This window comes from Squalius cephalus (genome assembly GCF_949319135.1).
Source record: "Squalius cephalus genome assembly, chromosome: 11".
Lineage (NCBI taxonomy): Eukaryota > Metazoa > Chordata > Actinopteri > Cypriniformes > Leuciscidae > Squalius > Squalius cephalus.
The window spans coordinates 10698929-10716744 of NC_137132.1; the positions used below are offsets into that span (position 1 = coordinate 10698929).

The 17816-nt window shown below is 38.6% G+C and overlaps 2 protein-coding genes across 2 annotated transcripts in view; both read left to right on the top strand.

Moving 5' to 3' along the window:
* strn4 (striatin, calmodulin binding protein 4) overlaps nucleotides 1–12507 on the top strand; it is a 25433-nt gene extending 12926 nt beyond the window's left edge. The window contains exons 6-18 of the mRNA XM_079885393.1: nucleotides 84–258; nucleotides 341–497; nucleotides 850–951; nucleotides 1915–2033; nucleotides 2438–2613; nucleotides 2823–2870; nucleotides 3907–4028; nucleotides 4162–4329; nucleotides 4409–4549; nucleotides 5474–5572; nucleotides 6934–7020; nucleotides 7192–7373; nucleotides 9638–12507. Of these exons, the coding sequence (XP_079741519.1) occupies nucleotides 84–258; nucleotides 341–497; nucleotides 850–951; nucleotides 1915–2033; nucleotides 2438–2613; nucleotides 2823–2870; nucleotides 3907–4028; nucleotides 4162–4329; nucleotides 4409–4549; nucleotides 5474–5572; nucleotides 6934–7020; nucleotides 7192–7361 (1564 nt within the window). The 3' untranslated portion in view covers nucleotides 7362–7373; nucleotides 9638–12507. The remainder of the gene's footprint in view (nucleotides 1–83; nucleotides 259–340; nucleotides 498–849; nucleotides 952–1914; nucleotides 2034–2437; nucleotides 2614–2822; nucleotides 2871–3906; nucleotides 4029–4161; nucleotides 4330–4408; nucleotides 4550–5473; nucleotides 5573–6933; nucleotides 7021–7191; nucleotides 7374–9637) is intronic.
* A 2242-nt stretch (nucleotides 12508–14749) lies between these two features.
* The window catches only part of prkd2 (protein kinase D2), a 40970-nt gene continuing 37903 nt past the window's right edge, over nucleotides 14750–17816 (top strand). Inside the window, exon 1 of the mRNA XM_079885074.1 lies at nucleotides 14750–15631. Coding sequence (XP_079741200.1) covers nucleotides 15305–15631 — 327 coding nt within the window. The 5' untranslated portion in view covers nucleotides 14750–15304. The remainder of the gene's footprint in view (nucleotides 15632–17816) is intronic.

The window sequence follows — 17816 nt, forward strand, 5'->3', positions numbered from 1 at the left end:
TCTAATATGGTACGGTGTTTGGGAAGCCAGTTTTGAAACTAGTTTCTGCAATCATGTTCGGCAATCAAATTTCTCTCTTACAGGCGTGCTGGGAAAGAGAGTTCTAAAGAACGGATGGACAGCTCTGTCCTGGATAAAATTCCTTTCCTTCGTGGCTGTGAGGACGACGATGAGGATGACAGTGATGAAGAAGAAGACTTCCAGGGCATGACTACAGACTGCATTGATGGACGCAAAAACAAGAAATCCAGGAGCAAGGTCAGAGTGTTTACTTGAAGATAAGGCTCACACGCACAGATCCTGTTTTGTTGCTAATAGCGTTTGGTCTGTACGCATGTAGATGGGCGGAGAGCCCATGACCACAGATCTTGACCCTGAGGACGAGGATGATGAAGATGATTCTGAGGACGCCCTGGGAGAGTTTGATTTCTTGGCCTCAGGAGAGGAAGGGGAAGGTGCGGGAGAATCTCGCATATCTGGAGACGGTCGTGAATTAGGTATAGAGGCTCATATGTTCATTTTTTGGGGAAATTGGGACATGTACTACTAGACAACTCCTCATTCCTGCATTGTATTTTTGATAGTGGATGTGAGGGTTTCCCTTTATCGTCATGCTGTGACCGCTCATTGTTTTCTTTTAATTTGCTTTTGTTTGTAACTTCCTGGTGATAAAATCTGTTGACGGGGCCACCATTTTGTTTTCACGTTTCACTTCACTGCACGCTTGTTTGTTTCCCTTGATATTCCCTTCACTTCTTCCAAACATGTCATCATACCACAGGATGAATGGTTGATTTTGTTTTTCTGCTGTCGTCTGGTTTGTTTACTCCTCTCACTTCCTCTGCCCAGGTTCAGAGAACCGCCGGAACAAATTGCAAGGCATTATGTCAGATTTTCCTCCCAAACCCACTCCACCTCCTTCTATCCCGGGACAGGCACGCTCCAGTGAGGGTAAGAAAAGCCACCCGGCTCTCTCAATCCCAAACCGATCACCTTTGGAAATAAAAAAAAGCTAAAAAAAAGTTAAACTATTGAATTACTCAATCAATTCATCAATTTATTTATTCATTCATTTGAATTATTTAATTTTCATTACTCAACCAAACATTCATGGTTGCCAATATTAAAAATATGAAATACATTAATTTAAGTAAAGATTATTATATTATTTTATATTATTATATACAATCTTAGTGATATTATTCAATCATGTTTTCTTTATCAGTATAGCAGTTCTTATAAGTTAATATTCTTTCTTTAAAATGTCAAATCATCTTGGATTTTGATTTAAAAAAAAAAAAATGTATTTTATCCACGTAATCTTTATTCAAACAGACTATCATTGTTGCAAATTTTTTATTTTTATATTTAATGCATGAAGTCAAAAAAATTATGGTTAAAAACTGAGGCATTTTTCCAGATTGTATTGCATTATATTATATTATATATTATTTTGCATATTATTTTATATTATGTTGTGTTGTATTATATTGTTACATTATATTATGTAATTTACCCATTTTAATTTTATATGTATAACAGTAATTAGTCATTTATTTATTTGTATTTTCTTTAAAAATAAAAATGAAGAATGCACAGTGAGACCTTAAATGATTTTGCATAATTATCGCACAATCTTTTTATTTCAATCTCTAGTCATTGAAATGGACAGTTCAAAAGATTTAAAACAGAAATGCTTGTGTTAATGATTTGGAGTTTCTAACTCTGTCACCATTTTTTCAAATAAAAATGTGTTTTAGTGTCTAGAGACAACATTATAATACTGGCATAATATAACTGGCAAATTAAAAATGCATTATAATCACAGCCATATTCAGTGTTGCTATAAACAACTACATTTTTTAATATTGGAATTTCAGCATGTTAATTGTTGTGTGTGTGCCTGTGCTCAAGGGGGCGCTCTTGGCTTCTCATCTGATGTCTTCATTCTGGATGCGGTTGGAGGAGGAGATATGAACCTCGGAGAGCTGGCTGACCTTACTGTTGCCAACGACAATGACCTCACCATTGACGTTAGTGTTATAAGTCATGTCTCCTCCCCACACAAGTGTTTTTAAGCATTAAAGTGTGTGCTGCATGTTAAAAATGTACTTAAGTGGGTCAAAAACGCACTCTAAAGTTCAGATTATTGCATTTAATATAAATTTAAACTATAATACATTTTCTTTTGATTACAATTAAGTGTCAGAAAACCTCCGATTCAGTTCTCACTTAAGTATATTCTTTTAAAGTATTATTTCCTTAAGTACTACTACTCACTTAAGTATATTAATTTAAAGTACTACTATTTTTGGTGTAGTAGTAGTGCCCTTTGAAATGAATACCTAAATAAGGTATTTACTGTAAAATTGGCAGTATTTTAGTTTTCTTTTGTGTGTATGAATTACTTATTTAAGTATTTTATATCTCATTTTAGTTGCAGGAAAGTCGAGAAGAGTTCAAAAAAACATGGAACCCTCGCTTCACACTACGAAGCCACTTCGACGCCATCCGAGCGTTGACCTTTCACCCCAGCCAGGCCGTGCTGCTGTCCGCCTCTGAGGATGGGACACTCAAGCTGTGGAACCTCAACAAGGCAATGCACTCCAAAAAGTAAGAACCACGTCCTAACCCTGCATCAAAACAAGACGCACCACACAAAAGATCCTTATTTCACTGCCCTCTTATGTTAAGTATGTCACTATAATTGTGTTAGTGTAGGTGTCTCTAGAAGTATATTTAGAAATGTTGATCCATAAATGCTTCTTTTAGCGCTGTCGCTGTGTGCTAATTTGGAAGCCTTTAATTTTTTGCTTTCACAGAAATGCAGCGCTGGACGTTGAGCCCATTTATACATTCAGAGCGCACAGGTGAGTGAGACAGGTTTATAATTAGACTAATCTGGAAAAAGTCCACCTAAAAATTAAATGGCTTGCCCTGTGACTAACATACTCTGCCAAGTGCTTAAAGGGCTAGGTCACCCAAAAATGAAAATTCTGTCATTAATTACTCACCCTCACGTCTTTCCAAACTCGTAAGACTTTCATTCATCTTCGGAACACAAATGAAGATAATTTTAAATGAAATTTGAGAGCTTTCTGTCCCTCCATTGACAGCTACGCAACTACCTCTTTGATGCTTCAAAAAGCTTATAAAGAGATCGTAAAGATAATCCATATGTACGTTAAACTAATCATTTTCTGAAGAGTCTCAATCGCTTTATATGGTAAACAGATTGAATTTAGGCTTTTATTCACATTTAAACATTGATCAGCAGACTTAAGTTCAATCGTACTTGCCCAAACGTGCTGCGTAACACGAGAATGAACCTCATTGGTTCTCGCACGTCAAGTGAACATGCTTGAGCTTCCGTTTACCACAACTGATGTGTGAGTTGATGAATGTTTATGTGAATAAAAGCCTAAATTCAATCTGTTCATCATATAAAGCGATTTTGTCTATTCAGAATATTTAGACTAAACTGCTAAATTTATATAGATTAGTTTTACAATCTCTTTATGAACTTTTTTAAGCGTGAAAGTGGTAGTTGCGTAGCTGTCAATGGAGGGAGAGAAAGATTTCATTAAAATACCTTAATTTGTGTTTCGAAGATGAACAAAAGTTTTACTTTGGAACAACTTAAGGGTGAGTAAATGACAGAATTTAAATTTTTGGGTGAACTATGTATAACTAACCTTTGAAGGCTAAATTATGAGTATAAAGCTCTGTTATAAAACCAAGTGGTCTTTGAAGTACCTTAGATAACAATGTAAATGAATATGGAAATCAATCAGCACCACTCTATATATCAGAGTACCATGGTTTAACAATCTGAGCACTTTATTGTGGTACAGCCACAGAACTTTTTTATTCTAGCTTTTTAATGTTTCATGTGTGTGATTTCAGTGGTGCTGTTCTTTCTCTGGCTATGGGTGAGGAGGGAGAATCATGCTACAGCGGCGGTCTGGACGGCACTGTGCGAGGCTGGAAGATTCCAGACCTTAATGTGGATCCTTACGACAACTATGGCAAGTCTACCTAATACTGCACTTGCAAGTTCCACAGTGTCACTCAAAAACGGTTGCGTTTATAAAGAGTCCACTAGAGGGCACTGACTATATATAAATTTGCCAACACATTGTGGTGTGTAAATGCTTTCAGATCCAGGTGTGGAGAGCAGTGTGTTGTCGGGGCATGAGGACGCGGTGTGGGGTTTGGCTTACTCCTCCAGTCTGAAGCGTTTGGCTTCCTGCTCAGCGGATGGGACTGTGCGGATTTGGGACCCCCATAATTCCTCACCGTGTGTGTCTGTTTTCAACAAGGAGAAAGGTGAGGAGGAGACCTTGTGTGTTTGGATTGCTTTTCTTTTCTGTATGTCCCTCTCACTCATTCCCTCTCCGTCTTTCAGAACACGGCACTCCCACCTCGGTTGCCTTTGTAAACACCGACCCGTCCCAGGTTGTTGTGTCTTTCGATGGGGGCGAAACTCTGCTTTATGACCTCAACACAGAGCAAAGCATCATGGTCCTGGAGACCCAGACTAAGGATGGTATGCTCTGCGTCATACAGGAATTGACATCTAGCAAAAAGTCACTACTTTTACAATCTATGCTTACCAGCGTACAAAGGTTTTATTTTTATATAAAATGAAATGGTTACTGAAATACTTTACTAGACTGCCATTTTGGACAGGTTTTGGAAAAGGTCATGCAAATTAATAGAATTCCCTGATGTTTGTAATATTCTTATTTATTTATTTAATAGCAATTTTGACAACCTTTTAAAATTGTATTAATTATATATAGAATAATTATCGTAAATGATTATTAAATATTATAAATTATAATGCATTTATTTATTATGTATTGGGTAACACTGTACGAAAAGGTTCCATTATTTTACGTTAGTTAATGCATTAACTAACAGTGAACGATACACTTGTTTTTAAAAATAAATCTTTTTTTTTTCGTCAATTTCAGTTAATAAATTAAATTTAAATATTAATTGTTAGTTCATGTAAGCTCAGGTCTATCAAATAATATTAATAGATTTTGATTTTAAAAATATATTTGTAAATCTTGAAACTAATATTAACTAAGATTACATAAATTCTTTAGAAGCTGCGTTAGTTTATTTTTATGTAATGTCAGTGTTACCGTATATTGTTATATTAATATTATTATATAACATATATATTATTATTATTATTATTATTATTATTATATATTTAAAAAAAAAAATATGAAAAAAAAATAATGAATAAATTGCAAACATTTTAGTAAGAATTACTTACAATATTAATTATTTCGTTATTTCTAAGTAATTGATGATAAAATTCTTGAACTACATTGAAAATCATAGTTGCATGCATCAAGTTATATAAGTAAAATGGGTTATGAAAGCAATTTCATGTTGACTCGAAGCCTGTTGTACAAATATAAAATGTTGTGTTTTTCTTTACCGCCCCCTGCAGGCAGCGAGCTGATTAACCGCGTGGTCAGCCATCCGTCCCAACCGGTTTCCATTACAGCCCATGAGAATCGTACCATCCGCTACCTGGACAACAAGACAGGTGTGTGTCGTGAGCTTGTGGCAACGTTCAGGCCCATAATAACACTCACTGCTTATTTTCCAGCTGTGCACTGTGGGAACTGTAAATACATCAGCAAAGCCATTTGACTCTCCTATGGTTCAGTCATAATAGACCTCTCAAAGCAGTTAAAAAATAACCTCCGGTGTAAAAAATCCCTCAATCGAATCGAAGCCAGACACCAACCTTTAATCACCAGTTTATATAGCAAGAGCAGTTGAAGAAAAGCGAATAACATTCTTGGTGTGAAAGAGTACCCCGTGAAGAAACGACAGCTGGAAAGTGAACCCAGCGGTGCACTACCTGTGGCTTTATTTTCCGCCACATTAGGACATTTTTATTGATTTTTGTGGATATGTGTCAACAGTGGAAATGGTCTTAAAGGTAAAATGTGAAATTTGTTGAGAAGTCAGGATGGTTAATCAAGTCATCAAGTAAGTTTTATATAGATTTCTTGTTTTTTTAGCTGCTTGTTTTTGCAGGAATACTTTAAAGAAGGGATTCCCAAACTTTTTTCTGTTTGCTAGCCAACCCCTTTTGAAATATAATTAAATAAGTTAAGATTGTAATCATTTAACAAGCCATTTCCATGTTCACGGTCCTCCAATGTTGTTTAATGCAAGTAAGTGTTAAAATGTGTAATAATTTAATTAATTTTTAGCTTTTTCATCAACCCCTTGCAGTTCCCTCATGAATCCCATTCTGGGAAACCTTGCTTAAAGGGATAGTGAAAGTTCCGTCATCATTTACTCACCCTCGAGTTGTACCAAACCTGTATGAATTTTTCTTCTTCTTCTGATATTTTGAAGAATATGGGTAACCAAACAGTTGAAGGACCCCATTGACTTCCATAGTATGGAAAAAAAAATGAGGCAACACTTTATTTTACAGTGTCATTGTTACATATGTTACATGTAGTTACTTTTAGTAATAACTATAAATGATGCATAATTACATGCAACTAAACCAAACCGTAATCCTAACCCTATAGAAAGTACATGTAATTACTTAATATTACTTAAATGTATAATTACAGTGTAACAAAGACACTTTAAAAAATAGTGTAACCAAAAATTACTATGGAAGTCAATGGGGTCCATCTTTGGTTACCGACATTCTTCAAAATACCTTCTTTTGAGTTCAGCAGAAGAAAGAAACTCTTGGAACAACTTGAGGGTGAGTAAATGATGACAGAATGTTCATTTTTGGGTGAACTATCCCTTTAAAAAGGATGAATTAGAAACATAATCTTATCCCACTGGTTGAGAATTTGGAATATCAGAGTATTAAAAATGTCCTGCATGACCTAATCTTTTTCCTCTTTCCTCTCGTTGTGGCTTCAGGGAAAGTGATTCATTCCATGGTGGCTCACCTGGATGCTGTAACCTGTCTTACCACAGACCCTAAAGGCACTTACCTCATCTCCGGCAGTAAGTAAAAGTACACGGACATGCAGTGTGTGACGTCAGAGAACAAAACAACAAGCCAATTGAAGCCTTCCGAACACATCCACGTCAACAGACCATTCTCACGGAAATGTGAAAGTTGCCAACAAAGTGTCATCTCTGCAATCTTTATCTTGTGTTATTTGTTTCTCTCAGGTCATGACTGCTCGGTGCGCTTGTGGATGCTGGACAATCGCACGTGTGTGCAGGAGATCACAGCGCACAGGAAAAAACACGATGAGGCCATTCATGACGTGGCCTTCCACCCGTCGCAGCCCTTCATCGCCAGCGCTGGGGCCGACGCGCTCGCCAAGATCTTTGTTTGATTTTTCTCACTGGTAAATGCACATTATAAGCATTATGAGTTATAAGTTCTGTATGCAATTTGGCCAGTATACGCAAAAATCTATATCATGATATATTTTCAAACATTTTATTTGATAGTTATACACAGGGCTTGACATTAACTTATTTTCTCACCAGCCACTGTGGCCCCCAGAATTAGATAAGTCCATTCATACCCTTCTCATCTCCGTGCGTGCCGTATATCTGTCTGACGCACCCAGAAGGTGAAGTGATTTACTCCAACTCTGAGCGAACTCTCTGCTCCCCACCACGGGGCTTCTCAGGTGCTGCGAGCAAATCCCTCCACCCAAGTAGCAGTGCTTCGCCTTCTGAGAATATAGTTCCCAGTATGTATACAGTTAGAAGATGGCTGTGTCTCATGTGACCTTGTTATTTGTACACGCTGTGACTTTACATATCACAACATGTAAATAGGAAAATGTTGGCGTTATTTTGTCACTTATTGGGAGCAGTATGCTAGCTGGAGCCATTTACCTCCAGTCTTTGTGCTAAGCTAGGCTAGCGGTGGGTGCGTCAGACAGAGTTACGGCACGCACGGAGGTGAAAAGGGTATTGACTTATCTAACTGGGGGATACGGTGAATAAGCTAAAGTCCCAAAAAGTCGGCGTGTTCCTTTAAGACCTGACGCACGGATCCATTATACCGTTACACATAGGGCTGAACGATACATCGAATTTTCATCCTCATCGCGATATGAACTCGCACGATGAACACATCGCAACAGACAGCCTGACACGATGAATAACGCCTGGTTCAGATTACAAGATTTTTGTGTCTGTTACGATAGTCACGGTGTCAGATTACACGATTTTGACTCCTAAAATCTTGTCGTGTCGTGGACAAGAAACATGTCAGACTACACGTTGCTTTCCGACCAGTCATCGCGTGCCGTCACACGCACACATTCACTCGCGCACACACGCACACGCACACACACACTCACTGACCCTCACTCACTTGCGCTCACTCACTCACACACACACACACACACACACACACACACACACTCACTGACCCTCACTCACTCACTCACTCGCGCACACACACACACTCGTCTCGCTCACTGGCGCACACACACTCTCGCTCATACTCACTCACTCTTGACGGAACCCGTCGTGGAGGACCGTTAAAAAATTAAACACGCTAGTCGTGATGTTGTGAAGCATCGCAGACGTGGCGTCGGTTGTCGTCCATTATGACACACTATACTGGATGAAACGATCGAATCTTGCGTCCCGACTCCTGACGAATCCCCACAACACCCTACATCAAACGGATCGCGCTAAAATCGTGTAATCTGAACCAGGCAGGTAATAAACGTTTGACCTATCACGCAAAGAACCTATTAAAGCACTAAGACATGGGAACAGTATAGCTAACATACACATTTGAATATTTATCGCAAGTCATATCGTCATCGCAATATTAAACAATGTTATCGCACATCGCAGCTTTTCCTCATATCGTGCAGCCCTAGTTACACATATGTGTTTTCTTTCTCAACTGTTTACATTTACCTAAAACATCACTGAGTGTGTTTACGTGAATACTCACCAAGACCGGCATTTTGACATTATTTTGTGTGTATTTGACTGTTTAAGTGCAATAAGCAGTGAAAAATAACCCAATTTAGTACTGAGAGGTGGCTTTGTGTGCACGCACTTTTGGGCACGCACTGCAGGAATGAGCCAAATTATGCGTAATACACACAATCCCACGCCCAAATTCAAGCCCTGTAACATCAACAATATTCATCCGGAGCAAATGAAACGAGTGAGTGAGTGAGTGAGCCGGGTTTGTGTGTCAACTCGCTGTCGGAGAGATGAGAAAGCGCAGCTGGTGTTGTGTGTCTATTCTGCTGGAAATGAGTATTGGTAGCATTTCAGATATTTCAGTATCTATGAATCGAAAAATCTATACTTGACTAATACTAATTTATTAGTTCAGATACCTTTTTAAAAGACTACAATTGAAAAATGAATATATTATATATTCACCATGGTATCAATGTTAAAATTGTGGCCAGTAACTTTGAAAAACCTTTAGCCACAGTGTTTGATGAGCAAAAAAAGTCAATTTCAAGCCCTGATTCTAATTCCGTGTTTTTATGTTTGTCGCAAGTTATCAAATTGGCTAAAATCATTTGCAGCACCTTGTTACTTGTCATGTGTGCATGGGAACTTGTTAATTTGAATCCTGTTGCCATGAGCTAATTTTTGCTTTGTCTCTTTTTAGGGGAGCCACCCTCACTACTGGGCCAAAAGAGTGAAACGCCGAATATCCACACACACACACACACTTCACACACTCACTCAAACGAGGGGAACAATGTTCTACACATCACTGCCTGTGTAAAAGGCACACGACCCATCATTCTTTTATGCCTCACATGTTGTGATACAAACTCTACCGCTTTCAATACTAATGAGTTTGCTGCTCTGGTCCTGATTTCAGTTTTAGATGACACTACTAACAATCTGCACAGTGTGTTGCGAAGAATGTCCAATCTGTTGACGGATGGACCACGCAAACACACACCTTAACACAACACACACACACCCTGGATTTTAATATCATGCTCGGTTTAGGTTGAGGATTTGAAGGCTCTCGGTAAACAAGACATTACCCAAGCCTGCGCATTTTCTCAATGTAAATTGCATTAGTGCTAATCTGTGAATTAATGTCCTCGCGTAACTGTCGCCTAGTAACGTGAGGTGATCGATGCATTTCATTCCAAAGACTGCTTTAGATGAGTTTTTTTTTTTTGGTTCGGTTCAGCTGCGAAGTACAACACAGCTTTACCTTTAGCCTCACAGCTAAGAGCCTTAGTATTTCAGCCTTTCATAATCACTTCCTCCACACATTTCATTCGTATGACGAGTACACCTTGAAGTAAAACCAAACACGTGTGTATCTGCGTGTGTGACGGTGCCAGCACAAGCCTTTCGCAATCACCGTTTTCATCCATATCCAATCAGGTCGCATTATCCGTAATAGTCAGGTGACTGTTGAGTAGTGTATTTATTGTAGTGTTCGATATCGGTCGGAAGACTTTTTTGGGAAGATCTGCAGTTGGATGAGTAACTCATTTCTGTACATAAGCAGGATGCTCTGTACATAGCACTCTTGTTTCACAACCTTGGTGCTAAGATCTCTGAATCAGGGACCTGTTCACTACGAGGGTCGTAAAGTATCAAATCTCGGTTGACCCCTGCCATTCCTCGGTGTCATCATGTACAGTTCTTTGGCATTTCAGAAATGCAGCCAGTGTGTCTGGAATTTCAGAATACATCTGGTTTTCCGAAGTGGCTTTTAAGGTTTTGTCAGGGTATTTTTAAGACGATAAACTCTATATCCACGCTTGAAGATCTTCGGTTGATGATTGTCTCCAATAAAAAAAAAAAAAATTGTAACAAACTACAAGTTCGCAGCTGTATTGACGATTCTTGAGTTTCTCGACATCTGTGATCTCGACCTAAGTTCTTTTTTTCCTGAAAAGTGGAGAACAAAGTGAAGCTCGAACGGGCGTGAAAACGAGTGCCCCCAGTATACGCTTGATTTACCAAGAGGTTGAAAGTCCAGTGGTGAAACTTAAAGGTAGACGCGTTAAAAAAGTCGACTTGACGGGTCTTGTACCCTTAGTCAAGGCAAGATAAGGAGGCGTAAAATAGCGCTCATGGCTCTTTTAATGGAAATAAAAGTGGGGCTGCTTGCTTTTTGTTGGCTAAGCAAGGAATCAAAATGCAAGGTGAGGTGAAGAATCATCTGAATCTGATCTTTAGGTTCCTTAGTTGGAGGGAGCCTGGTCTTGAGCTCTGGAGATCAAAGGTCACATCATGTATTAGCCAGTTTCCGTTTTGCAGGGTTTATTTTTATCCTTTACTGGTTTTCCGTGGTCGTAGACGAGTGGCCAGAAGGCAAGTCAGAAGCGACAGAAAGACTGATGGGCCATAAAGAGCGCTTTAGCATAATGGAGCCATGTCAGTCCTTAACCAGACCGCGTCCATCTAAAATGATTCTACTCAACCCAGAAAATGGGGGGATCTTTGGCAAGGAAAGCGGTCTGGATTTGCGAGTTAGCAAGTGTAGAAACCTCTTGGAGTGATTTTATTAATGGACAAGATTATGTCTTGTGTCCTTTGTATAATGACGAGACCACCGTTTCATTTTGGGATGTTCGCCCAGTCAATGAATGTCACATGACCACAGACTTTGGTTCAGTGGAATCTCATAATCCTTTGCTGCTTACCTCTTTTCCTAGAAACTTCGCACCGCACACTAACAGTTAGCTTTATGCTACACTACACGTGTAGAATAACACAAACAGTTCGGTTCATCTACGTATTGCTGCATCGTTAAGTTCTCTTCCAAAGACTGCCGGTTGCATGGGTGTTAAGACGAGTCCTGCTGTCTCTTTTGTACACCTTTTTCCGCACCCTTCGTTGCAATACGAGTCTTGAAATTATGATGACAAAACACATTCCTTACCGAGAGAGGACGAATCTGTGTAAAAAAAGAAAAAAAAATGGAAAGAAACCGAAAATGTTTATATGTTCGACAAGCTGCCGATATATAATGTAAGTTTCCCATTTTCTCACGTATATGCTTTTCTTTACTAGACATATTATCATTATGATTACTAGTAATAAGGTGTAAGACGACAGTAGTACCTTTTTTGCTAGGCTTAAGAATTGCTTGTGATTGTGTAAAAGCCTAAAAACTGAAAATTGTATGGAAATTTAAGAGAAAAAAGAAAAGAAAAAAAGTTTCAGTCCACAGCCAAGGTAAAAAGGACTTTTTGTTATGCGTTTTTATTTTTTAATAGCAATTTATCACTGTGTGATATTTTGTACATCATATTAAGCTGTATTCAAACTATATCCTATAACTACAAGGGATAAAAAAAAGACCAGCCTTTTATTTATTTTGTTTTATTATGCATATTTTTGAACTGCTTTCTAGCTCGTATGAAATTACATCTTTTTCATTTTTCCTGTTGACTTTTCTTTCTTTTTTCTTTTTTTGTTTTGTTTACTCTGCAGGTCTTGTGTTGTATGTCATAAAAAAAAAATCCAAAAACAACTAAATAAAAACATGGTTTTGTACAGAGATTTCATTCTTGTCTGGTCTGAACTCTACTGTCTGAGAAAGTGTCTTTGGGTATGCAAAGTTATACTGATAAAAAGATTTTGGATTGATGATCAGCATATTTGGGGGCTGATGTACAGTAGGTCACCTGGTCTAGAATAGTCAGAGAGTCATGTATTTAATAGGTATTTATTCCTGTGATGCAAAGCTGAATTTTTAGCATCATTACATCATTGCTTCCTTCAGAAATCATTCTAATATGCCGATTTGCTGCTCAAGAAACATTTATTTTCATTATCAATGTTGAAAACAGGTTTATTTCAGGATTCTACAATGAATAGAAAGTTCAAAAGAACAGCATTTATCTAAAATAGAAAGCTTTTGTAACATTATACACTACTGTTCAAAGGTTTGGGCTCAGTAAGATTTTAGTTTGTTTTTCTGTGTAAAGCAATTCATACTTTTATTTATCAAGGATGCGTTAAATTGATAAAAAGTGACTAAAGACATTTGTAATGTTACAAAAGCTTTCTATTTCAGATAAATGCTATTCAGATAGATAGATAGATACACTACCGTTCAAAAGTTTGGGGTCAGTAAGATTTTGTAATGTTTTTAAAAGAAGTATCTTCTGCTCACCAAGGCTGCATTTGTTTGATTAAGAAACAATAAAAAAACAGTAATATTGTGAAATATTATGACAATTTAAAATGACTGTTTTCTATTTTAATATATTTTAAACTATAATTTATTCCTGTGATCAAAGCTGAATTTTCAGCATCATTACTCCAGTCTTCAGTGTCACATGATCCTTCAGAAATCATTCTAATATAATGATTTGATGCTCAAGAAACATTCATTATTATTATCAATGTTGAAAACAGTTGTGTACAATTTTTTTTCAAAATTATTTGATGAATAGAAAATTCAAAAGAACAGCATTTATTTAAAATAGAATATTTTCTAACATTATAAATGTCTTTAATGTAACAACTCATCCTTGAATAAAAGTATTGATTTATTTTATTTCTTTCCCCCAAAAATAAAATTAAAATTCTTACTGACCCCAAACTTTTGAACGGTAGTGTTTAATGTTACAAAAGCTTTAGATTTCAGATAAATGCTGTTCTTTTGAACTTTCTATGCATCATAGCATCATGAAATAAAAATGTAAATAACTGTTTTCAACATTGATAATAATCATAAATGTTTCTTGAGCATCAAATCATCATGTTAGAATGATTTCTGAAGGATCATGTGACACTGAAGACTGGAGTAAAGATGTCTTCAGTGACTTCAAAATTCTGCTTTGATCACAGGAATAAATTACACTTTACTGTATATGCACATAGAAAACAGCTGTTTTAAATTGGAATAATATTTCACAATATTACTGTTTTTGTTTTTAATCAAATAAATGCAGCCTTGGTGAGCAGAAGATACTTCTTTTAAAAACATTAAAAATCTTACTGACCCCAAACTTTTGAATGGTAGTGTAGATAGATAGGTTTTCTTTGATAACAGATTCCATGACAATGTCAACAATTCCTCCACAAGAATGTACCCCTTTAATTTGAAGGATTAGAGAGCCTGTTTTTTAAAGATGGGTCTAGTTTAGTAAAAAAAAAAAAAAAGTTTTGTTTTTTTTAACTGAAAAAATAAGAATTTTTCCTTTTTTCTAGGAAGTTGAAATGTAATGTTATTTTCACCATTGTTATTGTTAAAGCTAGCAAACACTTAATTTTTTTATGCATGCAATGTTGTTTCTTAACTGTGAACTGACACTCATCCATTCAAGGGGAAAAAATGCAGAACTCCCACCTCTCGTAGAGTTAGTCCGGCTGCAGGATTACACGTGGGCGGAATATTTAGGTGTGTTTATGCTACACAGATCAGATATTTGGTGTGGGACTGGAGAAAGAGAGAGAGAATGAGTGACTGAGAAAAGAGTGCAAGTTAATGTGGGGCCCCAGGCAAAAAGAGGAGGACAAAGTTGTTCCAGGGTGGGGGAGTAAACAAGCCAAAGTGTTACACAAAGAGAGAGACGTAAAAGTTGAGAGGGAGGGAAGAAGGTGTATGTGGGACTGGGAGGAGACCGAAGTGGATATGTATGATCTCATAGAGCTTCTCATTCACAGCTCTTTCCTGCTGATTGGCCAAAAGATCTGTCAGTCAGCTCACTTCCTCCTGGGCTCTGTGAGGTTCAGACAGTAGGGGGTGGAGGCAGGGGGAAGAGGGAGTGTCCTCAGTAGTTTTCTCACTGAGGCACAGCAGACACGGCTCAACACGACAAGAAACTGAAACACAGCCTGACTTGCAAAGCAAGCCTAACCAGGAGCTCTCTCCAGCTTGTTTGCTGTACTTGGAGGCCATCTTGAGCAGACGGACTTACTGCTACAGGCATTCGTTTTGGTTTCTCATTTGTTAAAGTTTCTTTTATGTCACCAGTGTGTTTCCTTGAAGTTTGGACGTGTCCCTCTTCAAAGTGTCTTTGGAGTCGTGAGAGAACAGGAAGCAGGAGGAGGAGGAGGAGGGGATACTTACTTTGAAAGCTAAACTTTATCTGCATTGCTCACCTGCTCCTTCTCTGGAATGAAAGCCGTGTAGAGGACCTTACCGTGAAAGAGAGGGCGAGAAGAAAGAAAAGCTACTTCCTGGAAAGGTATCCGTTGTTTTTAAGCTCTAGGAGACACGGGAACACACAGCAGGGACGGCCACTGTTGATGAGTGAGTGACTGCTGGTGTGTGTAGGTGAGTTTGCTGCCTCACACTACCCAGTCTTATCTCTCTCTTGACTGTCTTTGACTCTTCAGCATGGCCAATGTTAGTCCCTTCATGTCTCCGGGACCCATGTCCCAGGTCTTCTTCCCCCCGGGTGGCCCATCTCCACCTGGGTCAGTGGTGATGCATCAGGGGACACCGGTCTCTGTCCATACATCTCAAACCCCAGGGTTCCCTACAGTGGACATGGTGGTTGCCCCAGGTCCCGGCGGGGCATCTGGAATGCCGTCTGGGCCTCCGGCGCCAGCTGGTGTCTCCTTCATCATACAGATTGGGCTGACTAGAGAGTCTGTGCTTCTACCTCAGACTGCAGACCTGGCCTACATCAAACAAATTGCTTGTTCAATTGTGGACCAGAAGGTAAGCACCACCCAGTACCTTGTGCCTTGATACTGTGTATGCACTTTGCACAGCTCAAACGGAAGTTAAAAAGTTTTGAAGAAGTGTGTGTGCCCTCAGAGTTTGTGTATTGTTTATGTCAAATTTTCTAGAGCAGTTTATATTTGAAAATTCAATGGACATTATGTGGTTTACCTTTGGGGTCTGCTAAAATGATTTTCCGTAAACCCAGACTTCAAAGATTCTTCATTGAGTAAGAAGGGTTTTCCTTTACTGTAAAGCCACCTTTTTCCCCGCAGTCCATCACACCTTGCATGTCAGAAATATTTCTTACGTAACACACAGTTACCACAGAGAAATGCAATGTATGCAGAACATGCTGTGGTAACGTACGGCAATTCTTATCACAGCAGTTCTCCACATAAATATCCCACACTGATCTCCAACATAGCTAATTCACTGATATGTGAACTCATGGAAGGTTGGAAGTATAAATAAAAAGGTTGTATATGTCAAAACATTGTCCATTACTTGGGTTGGGCTCAATCAAGCCCTTGATGTAAAAATCAGACGCACTTAATGTTGTAGTCCAGTACAGAACCCATTTCTGCACTAATGGGACAAGAAACAGGCCATCCAATTCGTGACTGCCCTTATCTCAGATCTGTATTAGGACCTAACAACAGATTGTATCAGCCAATCAGACTGTGAGATGATTCAATTATCAGATTTCCATGCTCTGGGCTGTGGCCAGGGTCAGCTTAAAAGGTTCATTGGGAAAAGATTTTTCCAGGAAGCATTTGTCTATTCTACACTATACCAGTAATTAAGCTTTGCAAAAAGCCCCAGAGAGCTTTGCAATCACTAGTTTGAATCTCAGGCTTGAATTTTGTTATCCATGTGAAGGTAAATGCCTTGAACTATTCCTAGGAGATAACTTGTTGCAAAAGTTGCCTCGGAAGGGAACCTACAGGGTTAGTCATGTTTTAACCCTCAAATTTTTATAATGCGATTCGGACTTTAATGGGAAACTGACCATGACTTTGCTTTTCCCTTTAACTCACAAATCAGATGATTACAACAAGTCCTCTGTTGTGTCCTTTGGATTGGGAGATTTGTGAGCTTGGATTTTGGCTCCTTCCCTCATCTCCCCTTGGCTTCAGGCAGAGTGAGTCACAGTGTTCCCTCTCTGTTTATTCAAATGGCTCCCTCTGTTCCATAGGCACTTTTTTCCATTCACTTGGAGGGTAATGTGGCAGCATCACTCAATTCCTCCCCCTAGGCTCAATTTATCCTCTTCTAGGGACACATTTTACTTTCCCTCAATCTCTAAAGAACTGCAAAATTGTTCTGCCATCTATGTAATAAATAATTAAAGCATCTGTACCAGGCAAGGACAGTCTCCATTTGATCGGGTTGTCCCTTTTGTTCCTTGCCCAGCCTATTTTCCCTGCTGGTCCAACACGTAAGCAGTCCATTGTCCATGGGATAAAGAGGAGGAAATGAAGCCTGTTTCCTCCCAAAGTAGGAGGCCATGGTGTGTCCTCCGCCTCTGAACCGCTCCCTTGGGTTTCCTCCAGGAGTTTGTTTTCTCACTGCAGGTTCCCAGACAATGCAGTTAGTTCCATCTCTGCACATCTCCATGTGACATACCTTCTCTATAGCTGGTTTTGACTTTCTTTTGAGTTTGAGCAACAAAAAGAAAATAAAAGAAAGAAAATTAGGTGTTAGGAGGAGTTTTGTATATGTGGTTGGCAACAAAATAGGCGTCTAAATAATCATGCTGTACACAGGCTGAACATCAACCAAATAGTTGGGTTTAAGTCACATGTGTCGTCTTTCCCTAGAGAGGAATGTGTATGGCTCTCTCTGGATCCCTGAAGGAGTGCATTCTTTGGAATGCCCAGATCACACCATCAATCTCCTGTTCACCCACCACTGGCCTCATAGGCCTGGGGTGTTAATAGCACAAAAAGAGCAGATTTGTGGTTTTATTTTCAGTGGTTTGAACAACAAATTGGCAAGTTTCCTCTTCAATCCTCTTTAATATAATGTATAATTATAATCACACAGTTTGTGGCAAGCATGTGTCAGTTTATAATAAAAGAAAGTTAAACAGTACAAAACTCTTGTGTACCAAGATACCATTCTAGACCTACAGGTTAAGGAGGTTGGATATCAGTGGGTGTTTCCCCATTCCTCAGGG